Source organism: Capsella rubella, unplaced genomic scaffold (genome assembly GCF_000375325.1).
Source record: "Capsella rubella cultivar Monte Gargano unplaced genomic scaffold, Caprub1_0 scaffold_4, whole genome shotgun sequence".
Lineage (NCBI taxonomy): Eukaryota > Viridiplantae > Streptophyta > Magnoliopsida > Brassicales > Brassicaceae > Capsella > Capsella rubella.
The window spans coordinates 7,835,404-7,856,167 of record NW_006238920.1 but is presented as its reverse complement, the minus strand read 5'-3'; the positions used below and the strand labels follow the sequence as shown (position 1 = coordinate 7,856,167).

At 35.3% G+C, this 20,764-nt stretch overlaps 7 protein-coding genes and 1 non-coding gene across 11 annotated transcripts; 5 read left to right on the top strand and 3 right to left on the bottom strand.

The window, feature by feature from the left end:
* Nucleotides 1-1,146: 1,146 nt before the first annotated feature.
* LOC17888900 (differentially expressed in FDCP 6 homolog) lies at nt 1,147-4,357 on the top strand. Its single transcript, XM_006293997.2, has 10 exons — nt 1,147-1,323; nt 1,456-1,563; nt 1,780-1,841; nt 1,918-2,001; nt 2,096-2,127; nt 2,240-2,321; nt 2,594-2,822; nt 3,062-3,289; nt 3,371-3,663; nt 3,743-4,357. The coding sequence occupies exons 1-10, from the start codon at nt 1,300-1,302 to the stop codon at nt 4,113-4,115; spliced, it is 1,515 nt and encodes a 504-aa protein (XP_006294059.1). The 5' UTR covers nt 1,147-1,299; the 3' UTR covers nt 4,116-4,357.
* Nucleotides 4,358-4,415: 58 nt separating this feature from the next.
* On the bottom strand, nt 4,416-5,652 carry LOC17888558 (glutathione S-transferase F10). Its single transcript, XM_006294845.2, has 3 exons — nt 5,471-5,652; nt 5,344-5,392; nt 4,416-5,064 (listed from the first exon to the last, which is right to left on the bottom strand). Exons 1-3 carry the CDS (start codon nt 5,612-5,614, stop codon nt 4,610-4,612), a joined length of 648 nt encoding a protein of 215 aa, XP_006294907.2. The 5' UTR covers nt 5,615-5,652; the 3' UTR covers nt 4,416-4,609.
* A 1,793-nt stretch (nt 5,653-7,445) lies between these two features.
* LOC17889980 (glutathione S-transferase F9) lies at nt 7,446-8,596 on the bottom strand. Its single transcript, XM_006295823.2, has 3 exons — nt 8,376-8,596; nt 8,256-8,304; nt 7,446-8,093 (listed from the first exon to the last, which is right to left on the bottom strand). Exons 1-3 carry the CDS (start codon nt 8,517-8,519, stop codon nt 7,639-7,641), a joined length of 648 nt encoding a protein of 215 aa, XP_006295885.1. The 5' UTR covers nt 8,520-8,596; the 3' UTR covers nt 7,446-7,638.
* Nucleotides 8,597-10,400: 1,804 nt separating this feature from the next.
* Nucleotides 10,401-10,473, top strand: TRNAA-AGC. Its single transcript has one exon. It is a non-coding gene; the product is annotated as a tRNA-Ala (tRNA).
* Nucleotides 10,474-10,688: 215 nt separating this feature from the next.
* On the top strand, nt 10,689-12,275 carry LOC17890220 (probable 2-oxoacid dependent dioxygenase). Its single transcript, XM_006294290.2, has 3 exons — nt 10,689-11,294; nt 11,386-11,707; nt 11,806-12,275. Exons 1-3 carry the CDS (start codon nt 10,783-10,785, stop codon nt 12,055-12,057), a joined length of 1,086 nt encoding a protein of 361 aa, XP_006294352.2. The 5' UTR covers nt 10,689-10,782; the 3' UTR covers nt 12,058-12,275.
* A 1,445-nt stretch (nt 12,276-13,720) lies between these two features.
* Nucleotides 13,721-15,186, top strand: LOC17889191 (probable 2-oxoacid dependent dioxygenase). Its single transcript, XM_023784421.1, is given in 3 exon segments — nt 13,721-14,235; nt 14,504-14,825; nt 14,935-15,186. Coding segments are annotated over 3 exon segments (1,089 nt in total).
* Nucleotides 15,089-18,036, bottom strand: LOC17887762 (protein JASON). Of its 4 annotated transcripts, none has more exons than XM_023784417.1 (8): nt 17,782-18,036; nt 17,660-17,711; nt 17,493-17,575; nt 16,792-16,967; nt 15,910-16,630; nt 15,728-15,819; nt 15,482-15,595; nt 15,089-15,182 (listed from the first exon to the last, which is right to left on the bottom strand). In XM_023784417.1, exons 1-7 carry the CDS (start codon nt 17,866-17,868, stop codon nt 15,505-15,507), a joined length of 1,302 nt encoding a protein of 433 aa, XP_023640185.1. In that variant the 5' UTR covers nt 17,869-18,036; the 3' UTR covers nt 15,089-15,182; nt 15,482-15,504. The 4 variants fall into 4 exon arrangements, with proteins under 4 accessions (XP_023640185.1, XP_023640186.1, XP_023640187.1 ...); XM_023784418.1 differs by having other exon boundaries at nt 17,663-17,711; XM_023784419.1 differs by having other exon boundaries at nt 17,788-18,036.
* Nucleotides 18,037-19,009: 973 nt separating this feature from the next.
* Nucleotides 19,010-19,781, top strand: LOC17888030 (gibberellin-regulated protein 12). The gene is made up of 4 exons (XM_006295351.2): nt 19,010-19,115; nt 19,208-19,252; nt 19,406-19,436; nt 19,531-19,781. The coding sequence occupies exons 1-4, from the start codon at nt 19,047-19,049 to the stop codon at nt 19,710-19,712; spliced, it is 327 nt and encodes a 108-aa protein (XP_006295413.1). The 5' UTR covers nt 19,010-19,046; the 3' UTR covers nt 19,713-19,781.
* Nucleotides 19,782-20,764: the final 983 nt, after the last annotated feature.

The following is a 20,764-nucleotide window of genomic DNA, read 5'->3' as shown; positions in this document are numbered from 1 at the left end:
TTTTGTGGAACAATGTCAGAATTAGTGTTGTAATGTAAAGTGAGTCATGGCAGGTTGCACTACTCAAAGACCACTAACAATAATGTGTTACTGTCAACAAACATCATGATTTCCATATGGAAGGTATAGAATAGTGACCACATGGTTATATATTTCTCTTTTCAAAACATGAATCCTTTAGAGAATAACAAATTTTGTTAGTAGAATATAGTAGAACTTTTTTCTTGTTTTCGATTTCTTTAATATAAGGCCAACAGAAAATATTGATTTGACTAATCCTAGAGTTTTAAGACGTTTCACTCTTAGGAAATATATGCCCTCAGTCGATGAGAATGTCATAGAACTTGAAGTGAAAAACAAATGACTAAAATTCATACAAAAAGGAATAATTACGCATAGTAAAGCAAGAGGACCACTTCATGTTTTGCAGGCTTCCCACTTCAGTCAACAACAAAAATGGATCTTTGTCTTGGCTTACATGTCTACTACTCTTTACCCTTGATGCTTTCAATCCTTTTCTCCGCTCCCTCCACAATAAGCTGTGTCTCGAGTCTCGACCATCCCCGGCCCGAATCAAATTCACTTATTCATGTTACTCCTACACGATTATCAATAGCGCGGTTGTTTCTAAATTAGGAGAAAATCGTAGACTTGTCAAACATTACTAAACCATAGCGCAATGTGTTTTAATTTTATGTGAACTAAGTCAGGCTAGTACGCGTCTAAGCTACGGTGAATCTGGTATGCAACTATGTCACTATCTTGCAAAAAAATTATAACCGTTAAACGGTGGTTAATTAACCATAAATGCATTAATCGTAACCATGGTCATGCCTATAAATTAGTATCTTCTTTCAAATGAAGTAGCATTTAAATTCTCAATTAGCATTTCCACTCTATTTAAGTTTTTAATCTCTAATCCAAACATCAACAACAACAATAGGAACAAAACAACCCATAGAAATGAAGAGAACCATAGAAAAAATTAAAAAAGAACTTCAAGTTCGTTTGATAAAAAAAAGAACTTCAAGTTCAAGAACCGGTTATGTCAGCTGGTTCAATACGTACCGGCCGGTTAAGTAGAATTGATCGCGTTGAAAGAGTGAAGACAGATTCAACTGCAATTCCGCGAAACCAAACCTAACAGCAAATTCTCAAATTCCTTCATCATTCTTCTTCAGCTCATCATACATACCTAAACCAAAAACACCTCTAAACCCTTTCCTCGAATTCATCGATCAACAGTTTTTTATTTTTAATCGATCAAATAGTTTCGCGATCTCGCCGATCCCAATTAACATGGCTTCCAACGGCGCTTCTCCGGTCTCTTTCTCTCTCTCTCTCTCGATCTCTGCTTGCTCTACAATTTAGTCTCTTCTTTTGGCTGGGTTTGCACTTTACAGTCTTAAATTGACCCATTTCGGAAATTTCGATTCTTTTATTCCAAATGCGCAGAGAATCGTTGATGCTACAGAGAACAGCTTGGATAAGATCAAGCGGCAACTGGCATCTGGCTCTGGTCGGAACTTGCTACAAGGTCCGCTTTTCAAGCGATCTGAAACTGTAAGTTCAATTCTTTTGACTGTGATCTCTAACTTCATTTTGAGTGAAATGATCAAAGTCTGATTGCTTTATTGATTGGGTTTCTTTTGAAACTTTCTTGCCTGTAGTGTTCTATAGCTTAAGTGGTTTGACAAGTCCTGTGGCTTGTAATGTCTTGGGTTATTAAAAGGCTCACACTTGATGACCATCTTTTGTTTCTGTTTTATGAATGATTAGCTGAGAAAATGGAACGAAAGATGGGTGATTCTTGATCCAACAACTGGGAAAATGGATTATAAGTGAGTTATATCAATTTTCCTATATAGCTGCATTTTGTGGAGATCATCACTTTATGGATGTATTCTCATGGCGCAGGACAAGACGAAACGAACCAACTATCAAGGGAACAATTGTGTTTGACGAAAATAGCACAATAAGCATCTCTCCTGTCAACTTTCAGTATGGATGCTACATTATTTTTTATGTTGCTCTGAATAATCAGCCTTGTTAGGTGCATATTCATATTATTGAATTTGTTTCTTTTGTGTTTCAGGGGGCTTCCAAAATATAATGGTTGCTGTATCTGTATCCTTGTTCTAGAAAATGTGGCGTTTGGTAGTTTTATAATTCTGGCTTTTGTCTATAAGGGGATAGTTTATTGGAATCTAGAGTTGAGTTTTCTTCAACATGATAAAAGATATTGGTACTCCACAGAAGAAAGATTACTTTCTGTGTGCAGAGACTCCTGGTGCAGCTAAAGCTTGGGTCACAACCTTACAGTGAGTCATCTGAATCTTGATCTCTCTTTTTTTGCTTCTCTTTCTGTCCCTTTTAGTTGCTTACCAAACTATAGAGAAGCCACCGTGCTTATTTCATCTATCTTGAATGATAAAGTTTTGTTGATGTAATGGTTTCATCATAGACCATGTCGAAAGAATCATCTCTCTGTCTGCGTCTTTTACGTTTTATAATTTCTGAAGATGTTATACCTTCTGAATGCCCCCTCAATAGTTAATATGCTTAACGTTGTCTTTCATTTTTTTCATTCCAGTGCGACACAGCTAGTCCTAAAGGCCCATAAGGAAGCTGTAGAATCTCTAAGCGGAAGTGGTTCTGCAACACTTGGTACCGTTGCAACCGTTGTTGCTGCTGCCAATTCAACAGCATTGGAATGTTCTAGAGAAATTCAAGCAGCAATGCAGATCTCTTTGAGGAATGCTCTGAAAATAACGGCAAATAAACCGCTCGATGGACCTCTAGATGATTTGACAATAATGAAGGTGTGGTAGTCTGTATATCTCTTTCACCATGACTTTAGGAAACATTTATTGCATTCACATTCATTGGCTCTTGAGATCCTGTAATGTCTTGTTGAGCTATGTAAAGCATATGTAGAGACATGTTAGAGGAAACTTTGCGTGTCAAGGGTGAAGATTTCCAGAATTAGCATAACGTATACCATCCATCTTTATTCTATTTCTGTCCAAGTTAGCCTTATTGAGTCTCTTACATCTTACAGGAAACTCTGCGTGTCAAAGATGAAGAATTACAGAATTTGGCGCGAGAACTTCGCTCTCGTGACTCAATGATAAAGGAGATAGCAGATAAGCTATCTGAGACAGCCGAAGCAGCTGTAGCTGCAGCATCTGCAGCTCATACAATGGATGAACAAAGGAAAATAGTTTGCTTGGAATTTGAGCGCGTGACTAAAGATTCCGAGAGACAGCAAGAAGCTGTGAAACTGAAGGTAATGAGGCTGTGTCATATACAGATACTTTTGCATCCTGAAGTATATCTTGTTGTTTATTGATCTTTATGTCCTATGTAGCTTAAGGAATTGGAAGAGAAGACATCGACTCTGAGTAAGGAAAAAGATCAATTGGTTAAGGAAAGAGACTCTGCTTTCCAAGAGGCACATATGTGGCGATCTGAGCTTGGAAAAGCCAGAGAGCGTGTCGTCATACTTGAAGGAGCTGTTGTGAGAGCCGAAGAGAAAGTCAGAGTTGCAGAAGCAAGTTGTGAAGCAAAAGCAAAGGAAGCTTCTCAGAGAGAGACAGCTGCTTGGACAGAGAAGCAAGAGCTTTTAGCATATGTGAATATGTTACAAACTCAGCTTCAAAGGTTGGCTTATCTGAATATATCTCCCATGGGAACTCATTATTTGAAGTGTAATAAATCTCTTTTATCTTTGCATAAACAGGCAGCAACTAGAGACGAAGCAAGTGTGTGAGGAGAAGACCGAGTCTACTAACGGCGAAGCATCTCTTCCAATGACAAAGGAAACAGAAAAGGATGTGGATAAAGCATGTCTGAGCATTTCAAGAACAGCCTCTATACCGGGAGAGAGTGTTGTCCATATGAGTGAAGAGCAGGTGGTAAGTGCTCAGCCTCCGGTTGGGGAAAACGAATGGAATGATATTCAGGCAACAGAGGCAAGAGTTTCTGATGTAAGAGAAATATCCGCAGAGACTGATCGGGACAATAGAAACAGCATGGATATCCCTGTAGTGACTCCTGAACTTAATGTTCCACGCAATGATCCGCCTTCGGAATCTTTTCATCATCAGCCTTGATATATTCTTGGTAGCTCTTCGTACATTTTAATATACTATTGATGTTCTGGTTAATGTTTGGAGAGCTGATTGTTCTAACAACAAAAAAGAATTTGGCTTTTTGGTTTTCTTGTACCGTCAAGAGTTGTCTTATGTATCAGCAGCTCTTGAGTTTGTCTGACTGACTAGGGAAGGTTTCTTTTGTCCCCCTTTGTTATAACATGAAAGAACAGAGAGATGTGTGTTAAACCTTGACTTGTGAATGATGTTTTTGCTTTTGGATTCGTATAAACCAGTATTCATATAAATGCAGTATCCACATCTATCTGATTCTTAAAGTCTTATTAAAAGCTTGAGTGATTACAAAATACAAGAAACCAGAAACAACATACAAACGAGGCAGAGTTCCGTTTATTATTGAAACCAGAAGACAATGGAACCAAAACGGAGCTCCCTCAACATGACTCAGAGCTCTCACAAACCACAAGTCAACACGAGAACCACACCCTCCTTGATTAAACAGGTAACGCGTACTTCTCAGAAACCTCCTTCCAGGCAGCACGGCTACTAATCTTATCCCACCAGGCGCTAACATGCTTCCTATCTTTGATCATATAAGCCTTGCCGATCTGGTTAACGAGATACTCAGTGAAGGGAAGGTGAGCTAAATCAGCTAGACTCACAAAATCACCAGCCAAGTACTCGTTCTTGGAAAGCTGAGCTTCATAGACATCAAGAACTTCTCCAAGCTTCTCTTCACTCTCCTTAATAACTTTCTCGTCAGCAGGAAAGCCCATGAGAGGTGCAAAGACAATGTTGAGCGTTAAAGCTAATAGTGGTGGGTGGTAGCTAGTTGCCTCAACGTCAAGCCATTGTTCTACTTGTCCTCTCTCTTCAATTGTCTTCCCTAAGAGATCAGGTCCTTGTGATCTGTACTTCTCTGCTATGTACCTCATGATCGCACGCGACTCTGCAACACAAAAGTAATACTTAACACCATATGTTTAATGTTTCATTCATTGCTGATGATTTAAAGTGAGATCTGAAACTAAAGTTTAAAGCTTTAATGGAGGATTCTTGCACAATCAAACAATCCACTACAGTATTGACATAACAATCTCTTAGCATTCAGTTCTGATCTCGATGTTGAAAATAAAAAAAAAATTTCAGATTCATGGATCATGATCAGATTCACCGGTAGTAATCTAGTTGATGGCAGCAGGAGTATAAGGAGAAGAAGAAGGTGTACCGAAGATTTTGTAGTCTCCATCGACGAGCACAGGGATTTTACCGAAAGGCTGCAACGACCGGAAACATCAACATCGGAAACAATCGCCGGAGAAAGAAAACAAAAAAAGAGATTAAAAAAAACAAACCTGAATAGCAAGATACTCAGGATTTCGCTGTTCTCCTTTCATGAGATCGACATGGACAGTTTCGAAGGATACACCCTTCTCTATAAGTGTCACCACTGCTCGTTTCGAAGAAGCGAATAAAGGAGCATAGATCTTCAACACCATTTTTTTTTTTCTTTCTTTCTTTCTTACTTCTTTGATTATAATCAGGACGCGACTTTTTATAGAAGAGAAAGAAAAAAAGAATATGGTTAGCTGCGTTTGCGGTCGTTGTGGTAAACGCAATCGCGCTTATTAACATGTGTCGCGCCGTGGCGGCATTGTTTCACGTCTTTTCTTGACTTTCAACGGCAAATTTCTATTTGATTAGTGTTTTTTTTATTTTTCAATATTAAAAGAGACCACTTGTTATTTATATTTTTCTTGACTTTTCAACAGCAAATTAACCCAATTTATTTAGGGGCCTAGGGGGTGTATCGATGTATCGAATTAAAGATTTTGAAGGCTTTTGTAGAATTTTCTATAAAAAATCTTACCAAATCACAGATTATTTTTCTAATTTTTTAAAATAAAACATCTAACAATACCACCAAAACAAAATATCTTAAACCTCATTCAAATTCTACAATATCCTTAATTCAATACACCCTTAATGATTTTGGGAGAATCAGGTTGGTGGGTGCAAGAAAGTATAAAAATAATAAAACATGATCGGAATCAGCCCAATTATTTTTGTTTATATTTTATTTGTGTATTCTGACAGACTAACAATACTTAATTTGAACAAAAAGATAACAATACTTAATTTTTTTTTGGTAAACAACAATACTCGATTATTTTATTTAGATGCCTTAAAACAAAAACTAGTGTGATTGATTTACCCAAAGAATAGCACTTTTGCATTATAGAGTTTATACTTTATAGTTTTATAAACGATCAGTGGAGTGGAGGACCCCAAAAGACCAATAAAGCTTATTGAGAATATTACAAAAAAAAAAAACTAATTTTCTGGATTATATGATACAAATTACAAAAACGCCGAAGCCCAAAATTTTAAGTCCGCATGAGTATTTTTGTTCAAACCATATCGCAAATTTATTTCAATGGTAGCAATGTAAAGGGAAACAAATGTCGATAAATTTTTGTGTCTTAGGGCAACATTATTGGTGGGATCTTAGAGGCTAAGATCCCATTGATAATGTTGGTCTTAGAATGATTATTATACAAGCTGACTCTCAACTACCAACTGAAATATAGCACGTTCTAACTAATTTCAAGAGTCTTAGACCATGCTCAATGGGGGTATCTTAGAACGATAAGATACCCCTACTTTTTCAAAAAAAATCCTTATATAAGATACCCCCATTGATAATGCCCTTAAACCAACATTATTGCAGGCATCTTAAAACTGAAAATGTGGATTTTACAGAACACTGTGATTTTCCATTTTCAGTTTTAAGATGCTTGCAATAGTGTTGCCCTTATACCATCATTAAGCAAATCTTAGCTTAAGATTTGTTAAGAAATAGTTCTTATTCCTCTATTACAGAACTAGAAACTACCTCTTAATATGCGAACCTTATTTGGAATATGCCGTGGATATGAAACTAAACATAAACCAATCTTAACCGTCAATAACCAACGTCAATCTATTCCGTTAACAAAAACAAAAAAGTGGTCATGGATCATGAATAAAACGTTTTCATGTCAAGTTGGTCGAAGAATCAAATAACACACTCCTTTACATCCAACTTATGAACTAATGAATGAATCATCATCGACGATCGATCCAAATACTAAACCATAGTCATGTATTCACAGATTCACTCCCTAATTATCAAATGAAGTTTTAACACATATTAACTCATGTCATCTAAGTGTTGAAAAACATATGTTTTTTTTTTTTTTTTTTTTTTGCATATAAACATACAAACATCTAAACTATTAGATAGAAATATCTTTGCCCCACATAAACGTGAGATATATTATCCGAAAGTAAAACTAATTAAGGATCAGTTCATTTCCTCAATAGCCTCACAAAGGAGTCAACTCGAATACTTATTAAATTACACAAGGGAAAGAGAACACAGAGGAATTAACATTACATAAAGAGGCATATATATGGAGAGTTCCACTTTTATTAAACCTCAAATAAAACACACAAGCAAACACACAAGAAGAAATCATCCTTAACCCGGGAGTGAAAACTTGGCAAGAGTCTCCTTCCACGCAGGACGGTTGCTAATATCATCCCACCAAGCACTCACGTGCTTCCTATCTTTGATCATGTAAGCCTTCCCAATCGGACCAACCAAGTAATCAGTGAATGGGAGGTGAGCCAAATCAGCCAAGCTCACGAAATCACCGGCCAAGTACTTGCTCTTTGAGAGATGTGCCTCGTAGACATCAAGAACAGCCGCGAGCTTCTCTTCGCTCTCCTTGATCACTTTCTCATCAGATGGGAATCCCATAACTGATGCGAACATTACATGCAGCGTCAGGTTCAGTAGAGGTGGGTAGTAAGTGGTCGCTTCCACGTCAAGCCATTGCTCAACTTGACCTCTGTCTTCTACTGTTTTCCCCAAAAGGTCAGGTCCTTGTGACCTGTACTTCTCTGCTACGTACCTCATCACCGCACGCGACTCTGTCACAAATTTCAAAGACAACCATCTTTCAACAACATCTCCATAGATATACATACAAACCCCAACAAAACAAGAACCACACAACATCTTCTACACAAATACAAAAAACAGAGCTTATATTCTTAATCAAACGAGTATTTGAGGTTTCTTGAAAATCATACCGAAGATTTTGTAGTCACCGTCGACAACAGCAGGAACAGTACCAAAAGGCTGCAATCAAAGTAAGAAACCATCAGAATGGGAAAGAAAAAGTTAAGGAATCGGAGAAGATAGAGACAAACCTGAAGAGCGAGATAAGCAGGCTGCTTCTGTTCTCCTTTCATGAGATCGACGGGGATGGTCTCGAAGGCGACACCCTTCTCGATCAGTGTTACCAAAGCTCTCTTTGGTGAAGCAAAGTGAGGTCCGTACACCTTTAGCACCATCTTTTGTTTGTTTGTTGTTTCTTCTCTGTTTTACTCACACAGTGTTTTATGGTTAGCTTTGTTGAGTGAATTTTTCAGAGTGTCATGCCACGAGTTTTATAGAGAGAGGAGAGACAGAGAGAATTGCGACTCGTGGCGTTACGTTTCAGATGTTGTTTGGTGGAAACAAAATCAATAAAAAATAAATTAAATATGTTTCTCCTCTTGACATATCAGCATTTTTTTTATTTATGAGTTTTTAACCACTCATTTAAAAGATAACATTAAGAGAAATCAAATTAATATAATTAATACACATCAGACTTATTAATCACTAAAAAGAAAAATAACACATCACCATTCATATGCTTTCCACCTAACTAAAAAAAACTTATCATATAAAACATAAATATACATAAATTTTTTTCTTTATGAACCTATTGGACATTATCCAATGATGATGATAAGTGATAATAATAATATATATTTATTCGCAAGCTTATAAATATTAATGAATATAAAGATGTGTCTTGCTTCTTGGTTTTTTACCTTTATATTTGGAATTAAATTTACGAAAACTGAGTCCTAACAATCCATGCTAAACTGAACTTAAGTATATCAGTTAGAGTTTAATTAAGATTTTTTTTTTACTAGGGGAGATTAAAAAAAAAAAACTGAATATGTTGGTTGATTACATTTAATATTACTTTTTGAAGTGTCATCTCTTTCGACACAGGAATGTTACGAAACAGTCTTTAGTAAAAGAGGCTTTAAGAAAAAGAGAACTTTGTTATATTATTAAAAAAAAAACTGTATAAGTGATTAATTAATTATGCATTGAAATACATTTTTTTTAGGAGAAAAGGAAAATCAAAGGAAGGAAGACATAGAAAAGGAAACAACAAAGATGGGTTTGCGTTTACTCACGGCTAAGTAGGTGAAGCCAAAAATAAAACGTGAGAGAATGATCCCATCCGTTTATACAACCCATTGAACCACATGCCTCAATTTACTCATTTCTTTTGGTAGGTATGTAATTGTATAGACTTTGATATTAATATTAGGGGAAAATGTCATTTACTAAATAAACTTTCACATTTATGCCAGACAGACTATAAATTTTGTAAAAAACTACTTAATACATCAAATTTTTTGACTAACAATTTAACACATCAAATATCGTTAAATAAGCCAAAACACATATATTATTAAGCGAGATAATTGAGCAACTAACAATCATTACTACCGTTTAACGGCATGTTAATTTCAAGTTTCGTCAACGATAGTTGGTGTGTAAACAGCTAGTGAACTTGACGTAATATATGGTCTTTCACAAAATCCATAGTTTTTTTTTTTTTGCCTATATTTAAATTCATGTATTTAACACACCAAAAAATGAGAAGATTTACCTTGTTTTATAAAAAACAAAACGATACTGCTTTTGGATTTGGTTACTCTTAAGATAAATTCTCTATTTGTTGAAGATGCTTTGATCTTATGGTGCTATTAAGTACTTTATTTTTACATTTTATTTTTAAATACCACGTAGATTAATTTATTTTATAAACTTTAAAATATAATCTGCAATTGCTAATTGAGGAATGTGTGTCTGTATTATGTAGTAATACACATATAAGAATTTATATCATAAATTAAAACTTACAGTATCTTTTTGGAATACATCTTGATTTTCTCAACTATTCTTGAAAATTTTACTATACCCAATACAAGTGAGAAGATTTATTTAGTTTTACACTTATAGTTTACTCTAAACAATTTTTCCAAGCACACTCGTAGGAGTAGTACTATGTTTTAGATACACGACATATATAATCAATTATACTAAATACTCAACTAGTATACTTTATTTTTAATTATTATCTGGAATAATAGATCAATAGTGGGGATGTAGCTCAGATGGTAGAGCGCTCGCTTAGCATGCGAGAGGTACGGGGATCGATACCCCGCATCTCCATTCTTTTTTGCTTATATTTTCTTAGCCACTTTTAAAAAGTCTTAAGTCTCAACCCTCAAGCAACCAGAATTGAATAAAGAAATAGCTGTCGTTTCAAACTCACTTTCGAAAGCGAATTCACAGAGACTTAAACACCAACTTGACCTAGCGCAAGATATTCTTTTCTCTCTTTTGTTGTTATCTACTGGCTTACCCACTCACAGCTTTGGCCACTCACCTCATTTCTTTTTAATATTATCATATACAAAGAGGTATCAAAGTTCTCTCTTTTGTTCTGTTTTCTTTGACTTAGGGAGAAAGGAGAAGAAGATGGACGCAACATACGATCGTACTAGTGAGGTCAAAGCTTTCGACGAGACCAAGATCGGCGTAAAGGGTCTCGTCGATGCCGGATTTGCTCATATCCCACGTATCTTCCATCACCCTCATCTCAATCTAACCGACTCGAATCCACTTCTTTCGTCGACAACGATGGTTATCCCAACGATCGATCTCAAAGGAGGCGTGTTCGAGTCCACTGTCACGCGAAAGAGCGTAACCGCGATGATCAAAGAAGCGGTTGAGAGATACGGGTTCTTTCAGGTGATTAACCATGGGGTTTCACTTGATGTTTTGGAGAAGATGAAAGATGGGATTCGTGGGTTTCATGAGCAAGACTCAGACGTGAGGAGAAAGTTTTATACTCGTGATGTAACCAAGAAGGTTAAGTATAACAGTAATTTCGATCTTTATAGCTCTCCTTCAGCGAATTGGAGAGATACCTTGAGTTGTTTTATGTCCCCTGATGTTCCAAAAACAGAGGACTTACCAGAGATTTGTGGGTACGTACGATATATAGTCTCGCTTACTTTGTTATCTATAACTTATTGTCTTGGTCAATCTAAAGATTCGTACTTTGTGTGAATGTTTTAGGGAAATAATGTTGGAGTATTCGAAAAGAGTGATGGAACTAGGGGAACTAATCTTTGAGCTTTTATCAGAAGCTTTAGGGCTGAATCCTAACCATTTAAAAGAAATGGATTGCACAAAAGGTTTATTGATGCTTTCTCATTACTACCCGCCTTGTCCTGAGCCTGATCTAACTTTCGGCACAAGTCAGCATTCAGACAGATCATTTCTCACTATTCTTCTTCAAGATCACATTGGTGGGCTTCAAGTTCTTCAAGATGGTTATTGGGTTGATGTTCCTCCTGTTCCAGGAGCTCTTCTTGTTAACCTTGGAGATCTTTTACAGGCAAGTCAAGAGTTATTGTGACATAAATCAACCCGTTTGTTTGTTCGATACAGTATGAATCATATACCTTTTTTTTTTTGTGTGATTTTGTTTTGTAGCTTATAACGAATGACAAGTTTGTGAGCGTGGAGCATAGAGTTTTGGCTAATAAAGGTGAAGAGCCGCGGATCTCAGTCGCATCTTTCTTTGTGCATCCTTTACCGAGTTTACGAGTTTATGGACCGATAAAAGAGCTTTTGTCAGAGCAAAACCTACCCAAGTATAGAGACACCACCGTCACTGAGTACACAAGTCATTACATGGCAAGAGGACTCGACGGGAACTCTGTGTTGCTTGATTTCAAGATCTGATCTTTTGGACTTTAAATACTTTCAAAATGATTTTAATTCTTCTTCTCCAACATCGTGAAATCTAGGTGGGAACTTTTTTAAATGGTGTTTTATGTAATTTTATCGAGAGAAGAGTTTTATACGTAAGATTAGACTTTACATTTTTTTGTTTAGCCAAATCTTGGTTGATTGAATGAAAGCTTAATCGTTTTAATAAAATTGGAGATTAAAAATAATAACAGGTCGCATCTTTTTGCATGTACTCTCCACAAAAACTGTGCAAGTACTTAAAGAGATTTATTCACAAAAAAAAAAAAAAAACATGTCTAAAGAGAGTACAACCCACTCGGAGATTTTCAAAAACTACTGTGCTAGATGACTCGATGTGACTTCCCTCCCTATTGCTCCGTTTTAGGGTATCAAATAATGGTGGACACACTTATGTACCATGTTCACACACACATGTTGGGCTTAACTTATACATATTTCTTAATTCAAATTTCTTAATTACCAATTGGATTAATTTATTTTCTTCTTCTTTTTTCTAAATTAGGGTTGTGTTTTCTTCCTTTCGTAATTTCTTCATTACTTTCTGCCTTCAACTCTATCAGGATCCATCGACTTATCTATAAGATCATCATAACTTCGAAAATTTATTTTTTAAATTAATTAGATGTTCCAAGTAAAGTAATTTGCTCGAATCATTTGGTAACATTTAAGTTTTAACATGCTAAGAGTACTCTATATAGAGGAATTACTGTGGTTAGACTTTTTTTTTTTTTGCTAAGAATGTAAATATTTCATTAAAAATGAAAATATTTAAGTTTACAATCATAGATTATAATCCTATAAAAATGGTCCCATAGCAAAAAAAGATAAAAACATGGAAACATAATTCATAAAAATGATCTCAGTACGTCCACTCAACATAGACATGAGGAGTTTGACGAAGTGATAACGATAAAGGTGTTCTTCAGGAGTGCCAAGCTGAAGACGAAGAGTGAGAACAGATTGAAGAAGCCACAACACGAAAAAGTAACGATAATGTGGTTAGACTAGACGAACGAGTTTCACAACACGAAAAAGTAACAATGATAGAGTTGGCATTAATTATCATCAGCTGTTGATATTGGCGAGGGATACATATTGACATGCATCAAAGTTGGACGGTGGAGGACGGCCGGCCGGTGGCCACAAGAGCATAATTATCTGAGCTTAGGGAAAAAAAAAAAAAAGAGTGAGAGTGATAGCACGACTCTTGATTTGTGTGGTTCTCAAAACATGATTTACAAAATTACAAAATTAATACATGTCTTTCATGAATATATTTTGTTTGGCTCGTACTATAAAGAGAGAAAAAAAAAAAAAAAAAGCATAATTATTTCGGACGAGGTCCCAGAATTTTTAGCTGACCGGCACTAGTCACTTTAGATGGACTCAAGTACTGTATCACATGGGCTTATACGACATATAGTGATATAATAAAACATCAACAAAAACGTTGTTAGAAATTGTGTCTGATTTACACATACACCAAATACACTTTTGTTTTTGCTATATATACGGAGAGGTCACATACCAATAGATTCAAGTATTCAACAAACTACATTACGAAGCACAACAAAGTCTCTCGTTAACTTCTTCAACCTTTTCTTCCCTTCTCGTATAAGAAACGACATACACAATGGTGGGTTACTATGACCGTACCGGTGAGGTAAAAGCCTTCGACGAGATGAAGATTGGCGTGAAGGGTCTCATCGACTCCGGGATCAAACAAATCCCACGCATTTTCCACCACCCTCATCATGCCACCGTTACAAACCCTAAACCTAGTCCTTCAACGTTAAAGATCCCAACGATCGATCTTGGAGGCGGCGTGTTCGAGTCCACCACGGTAGTCACTCGAGAGAGCGTGATCGCAGAAGTGAGAGACGCGGTTGTGAAGTTCGGGTTCTTCCAGGTGATCAACCATGGGATTCCAGTTGATGTGATGGAGAAGATGAAAGATGGGATTCGTGGGTTTCATGAACAAGACTTGGAAGTGAAGAAAACGTTTTATAGTCGTGACATTACCAAAAAGGTTTAGTATAACACTAACTTCGATCTCTATAGCTCTCAAGCTGCCAACTGGAGAGATACTTTAACTACGGTCATGGCTCCTGATGTTCCACAAGTTGAGGACTTACCTGCGATTTGTCGGTACATATTTTTCTCTTTTCTTTTTTAAGTTTTAAAATTTCATGACATCACTAGATTCTTTTTTAATAGAGAAAAATAATACAAATAATGGGTAAGAAAATAGAATGGTTCTAAAACAAAATGAAGGAATGTAATATGTAATTTGGTCCTAAATAAATTTTAGATATAAGTTTTGTTAATAAACGTAAAAACTTAAGAATAATAATTAAAAAATTCTAATTTGGTTCGATTTCGGTTATTTAAATTTATCTAACTAATAATATTTCAGGGAAATAATGTTGGAGTACTCCAAGCGAATGATGAAGTTAGGAGAGCTAATCTTTGAGCTTTTATCAGAAGCTCTCGGATTAAAACCTAACCACCTTAAAGAACTAGGCTGCGCCAAGAGCTTGTCGTTGCTCTCTCATTACTACCCGCCTTGTCCAGAGCCTGACCGAACCTTTGGGATCAGTTCACACACAGATATATCTTTTATCACTATTCTTCTCCAAGACAAAATTGGTGGACTTCAAGTTCTCCATGATGGATACTGGATCGATGTTCCTCCTAATCCCGAAGCTCTTATTGTTAACTTAGGAGATCTCTTACAGGCAAATGTGTTAAAATTTGTTTTAAAGAAACTTAATACACCAATCAAATCTTCCATCTTTTGACAAATCTCAAAACGTTTTTTTTTCTTTTTTCAATGTTTGCTTGCAGCTTATAACAAACGATAAGTTTGTAAGTGTAGAGCACAGGGTTTTGGCGAATAGAGGCGAGGAACCGCGCATTTCAACCGCCTCTTTCTTCATGCACACCATACCAAATGAACAAAGATATGGACCAATCAAAGAGCTTCTATCTGAACAAAACCCTCCCAAGTACAGAGACACAACCACGACCGAGATGGCTAGACATTACTTGGCTAGAGGACTCGATGGAACCTCACCATTGCTCCATTTCAGGATCTGAAAACAATAGTGGAGCCAAATCTTAGAACATATCTAGAGTTTCCACCAAAAAAACAACATGTGGTAGTTTTTCATATATATTGTGTATCCAATAATATATAGACTTAAACCATCAGTATCTTATGACTTTCATTTTGTAGTTCGTGTGTTGAGATATATATGACATTGTGTTGTTTACTAGGTATGTAGTATTGGAGTACATAGCTAGACAACGCTTCTCATTTAACGGTTCTTCCATGTACAAAAACTAAGAGAATATTAGAGATCCTAGTAGAGAGATCATAAGAGAATGTTACCTCAATAGATTCACACACGGTCTTCAAAAGGAAACAACTGACATGGATTGAGCTGAATGTCGTAGATGTGAAATGGCCGTGTCCCTTTCAGTCTCCTCCACTATTCCAAGTTTTCTGCAAAACCACAAGTTCATTCATCATTGCTTACTATCTTCAAATCCCACATCATCATAAATGATCTAATAACACAATATAAGCTTTTTAAATTTGCATATATTAACCGCGAAAGGAAGGAGAAAATTGTACCTTGAAGGGATGAAACTTTGACCACCCTCTTCTGAAAGTGCCTTCTCCAATCTCTCTTCAAAAGGTGTTGCGTGCCAACTCACTTTCTGGTCCTGCATTAATAAAAAATTCAATCCTAAGCTCATTAAAAATGAGGGGGAATGTGAAGAAAACTAGAGATTACAAAAGAACCATGAGAGTACCTCTTTATACTTGTTTGTAGAGTTTGGTATCCCATTACCATCCCACCATTTGGGTGAGATTTGAGATTGTTTATTCTCATTCCAGTGAGCTGCAACCATTCCAATGATAGGTCTGTCCCCAGGAGTTATGGATATAGCCTCCATGTTTTTGTCACTCTTCTTTTTACCCTGGTTCATCCAAGGAGAGCTACTAGTTTCCGTTATCGCGTATTTTCCATCAGAACCATCTTCTAACTTTTCCTCGCAAATCGTTGATGTGGGAGATTCATCTTCTCTCTTCTCTTTGCAACCCTGAACTTTAGCTTGTTCCAGGTTCTCATTTAAATCTTGGGAGAGCTTACATAGGGAGGCATTTTCAATTATGTTGGAAGCTGGATACACAAACTGCGACCGGACTCTTTGTCTCCCCCTTCCTGCTGATCCCATATCTTCAGGAAAGATGGTTCTAGGAGTTTGAATCTCATGAGATAGCTTCAATGCGGTCAGATTAGGCGAAGTTGAAGGGGTATTAGTTTTTGCAGCCATCTCAGGTTTCCTTGAGGTGCTGTTCTTGGAAGACCGCACTGACTTTGTCTTTCTCTTAATGTTTCCAGCTTTGAGTGGTACCATGCCGGCTATATCCACATCGTCCCTGAACGCAGTACCAATGCTTTCTTCACTAGCGTCACTAGATGCAGAAGAGATCCTCGCATTGTTACGGGCATCGGTCAAGCAACTGATACTGGAAAAACAAGAAAAAGACTAAAATTTAGCTCCATGCAACCTCTTGTGTGATAAAAGTACTTTTGTTAGGATATGCAAGCGTACCAATTCTAGAAAACTTAATTGAAAGATCAGTTAAAAAGAGATATTAATCAAGGAAAGTAACATCTAGCAATTCACCTGCTAGGAGTTTGCTCTGAAGAAGTATCTAAAGATCTTCCCATTTCTTCACAGGGATCATTCTTTATCTCATCCATTGCGTCAGAGTTACTGACATGGGTCTCCATTTTTTCGAACGCTTTCTTCATTTCAACTGGTGTCACAGGTATTGTGCTGCAAGCTTTAAGAATCTGTGCCTGTAGCTCCACAAGTAAATAAAACTGAAGTTAGATTCTCAAGAAAGTGACAAGCAGATTCTGTTGTTATATGCAAACAATGATAACTGCCAAGCTCTATTTTTTTCTTCATAAGAGTAACTCGCACAAACTTTCAGATAATGTCCGTAGTAAAGATGCAGACACTAATGCAAGTTAACATAAACTACAATGATCTAAATACACCTGTTTCAATACAGCTGACATAACTAAGAACACAAAAACAGAGGAAAAAATACCCAAAAGCTGTGAAGTGTACAATGCAATCATGAAGATTCTAGACAAACTTCCTCAATTACAACTTCCTTGTCATTGACCAAGAAGAGCTTTAGCTAAAATATCACATTTCAAGCAAGAGAAGAACGTTGTCTCGAAAAGTATAAAATAGAAAGGCAAGAGCTTTATAACTCGCTAACTAATATCAAGAAGCCAAAAATCTTGATCCAGAGTGACTAATAAAAGCACCTATAATACTTAAAGAGTATGATTTGAATGTTAACAACATACCTCATCCTTAACATCTTTGTCAATATGCATAGAATCCAAACCAGATCCTTCTATGTCATGACAAGTCGATGAAGCTCCGTTCTCTAACAAATAGAGTAAAACAAGTAAGATCTTTGTTTCAAACCATAAAAAAACATCAAAGAAGAAGATAATTTCATTTTTCTCACCACCTTCAGATAAAAACAGAGCTGACAAACGATTCTTCGATTCATGAACTCCCTATCAAAACAAAGATGTTAACACTAAAAAACATGAGCTAATAATAATCAAAGGAAGCGGTGAGACTTACTACTACTTTGGATTTAACTTGAGAAACAGAGTCGCTTGTAGATTCGTCGTCTTTAGTAGAACGGAAGCAGTCGAAGAGACAACCCATGGCTCTAAGAACTTTTATGGTTCTCGACTCAATTTTTATGAAGTCTTGATTTGAATATGTAATGGTGGTATGGTAAGTAGTAGAAAGGAACAGCGATGGAGGAACCTACAAAATAGATTCTCGAGAAAGAGATCGATGTTGTGGCATGGAGGTGGTGGTGGGTCTGAGTCTTATGGTCTGAGAGTCTTTTTGTTTTTTCAAATTTGAAAATCCCCAAAAAGGCTTTTGTGTGAGGCTTCGATTTTGAAATGCCATCACATTTTGTTTTTTTTTCAAATACTATTATTAAATTAAATGTCCATAAATATTTCGTACGTTTTAACACTCGCGGGCGCGTTTGATTCCTAATCCTACGTGGATTAATCTTGCTCGTTCGTTTCAAATATATTCGTGAGAAATCATTGCCTGTTTTCAAAAAAACTTGGAACATTCGAAAAATAGAATAAACAAATTTCAACTCTTTTCATCATATTGTTTTTTTTTTTTGAATTTTATTTTTCGCATCTTTTTAGCTCTTTTATTTATTAGCTACTGAGAATTGATGTGAAGGAAGATGTTATGTGAGCTTAATATAGAATTTATTTGCTATGTGCATGCTAATTCAATTTAGTATCATTTAATAAAATAGAGATTATGGCCTTAAATGATAATAATTAGCATTATTTAAAGCACAATAATCTCTATTTTATTAAATGATATTAAATTGAATTAGCATCATTTAATAATATATATCTAATGCATAAACTTATTTTAGGAATGAAAACACATTTGAATAGAACGAATACTTACTTTTGTAAACATATTAATATATTTTTATTTCATAAATTATTTAGGAAAGAAAACACATCTCTGATCATACTGGTCAACATATAATAAATTTTTACATCTTCATAAATAAGAAATGCTTTTTTGGTCAACAAATAATAATTTTTTTACATCTCTTACATAAGAAATGCTTTTTTTTGGTCAACAAATAATAATTTGTTTACAATTCTTAACATAAAAAATGCTTTTTTGGTCAAAATATAATAAATATTTTGTATCTGGTATTCTCACTAATGTTTAAAAACCTTCCATAATACACCAGTGTTATTGGTTATAAATAGATTCACCATTGATAGTCAAATACATCAAAAATTAAATAAATCAAAAGTGAAAAGAAAGAGTTTGAAAAAAAAATGATGAAGAAATTCATCCTTTTCTTTGTTTTAGTATCAAGTTTGTTGCTTGCTACTCAGTTTTCCAATGTAAAAATTCAATTACTTTTTTTTTCACTCCTTTTGTTTTATGAATTCGTCAAAATTTGTTTTTTTAATTAAAATGTTTTGTTTTCGTATAGGCTGAGGAATTTGAAAGTCCAGTTGAAGCACCTGAAATCCATAAGGTATATTTTTTTATATAAAACATCAAATTACGAAGAAAAAATATATAACAAATAATAATATCACACACATATAATTTTTAAATGATTTTAATTGTAACCATTCTTTATTTCTTTTGCATCACAAATTTATGTGCGTCATCCAACAAAATTCAGATGGGAGGAGAAGGCTCACTTCGAATAGAAGGTAAATTATTGAATTGTTCGTTCTAATGTAATGAATGTGATTGAATCATATCTTAAGTAAATTTATTTGACGTTGTTCTATATTTTGTGTGTAGAATGTCCAAAGGCATGTGCATATCGATGTTCAGCGACATCTCACAAGAAACCATGTTTGTTCTTCTGCAACAAATGTTGTAGAAAATGTTTGTGCGTACCATCGGGAACATACGGACACAAAGAAGAATGTCCTTGTTACAATAACTGGACGACCAAAGAAGGTGGACCAAAATGTCCATAATCACATACTTATGAATAAAATGTTTCTTCCTAATTAATAAAATCGATGTTGTCCATGGTTTTTTTAATATATGATATGAAGTTTTCTTCTATTGGTTCCTACAATTCCATTAAACTAAAATCAACTAATTGGTCAAGTACCTTAAGATTAATAACTCTATCTATCATCGTATCATAAACACTTGTATAACATCTTATAATCATCTTATCATCTTAAAGGGATATATTCTCATCAAATAATTTAAGTAAAGACGAACTAATTAATGTAAGTAATTCTTGCTTACGACTAAAGGCAAAATAATAATAATAGGTATCTAGTTATCTAAATGCATCAGAAAAAGGATAAAGAATTAATATGAACATATGATGAGAGGCTTACACGTAAAAAAGTCTCATGCAAAAAAATTAACTGAAAGTCACAATACATATTTTTATATTGACGAGTTAATTAAAAATTTCAATATTCATATGGGAGCTCCCACAAGGAATGAGCCTCAAGCAGAAGTAGTAGTAACTAGGGTAGGCATTTAAACCAAACCAAACCGAACCGAACCAACCGACCCAAACCAGACCCAATCTTACACTCAAACCATTTGGATGTGTTTCTTCTGAACCCGAATGGTTCAGTTTGGCTTGGTTAATTAATTAATTAATATAACCGAACCAAACCGAAAAATCCAATGTGTTAATTAATTAACTAATTAATAATATTTTAAACAACTAGATATGTAATCCAACATTCTTTCAACGTTTTATTTTTATTTTCTACTATTGCTAGACATTTGATTTTAAATATTTTTAGGATTTCTTTCTATTTGAATTATTGAATTTACAGTTTATTGATTTTTTTCTTACAGAATAAAATCAAACCGAACTGAATTGAACACAAACCGACCCGAACACAAACCAAACCAAATTAACTTTGGTTGAGTATGGTTAGTGTTTTATTAGAACCGAACCCGAACTTAAACCAGTTACTTTATCCCATCTCTGCCCATTTCCTAAGGAATTATTTATATTTTAATTTTGGTTTATCAAATTTTGTTTTCTTTT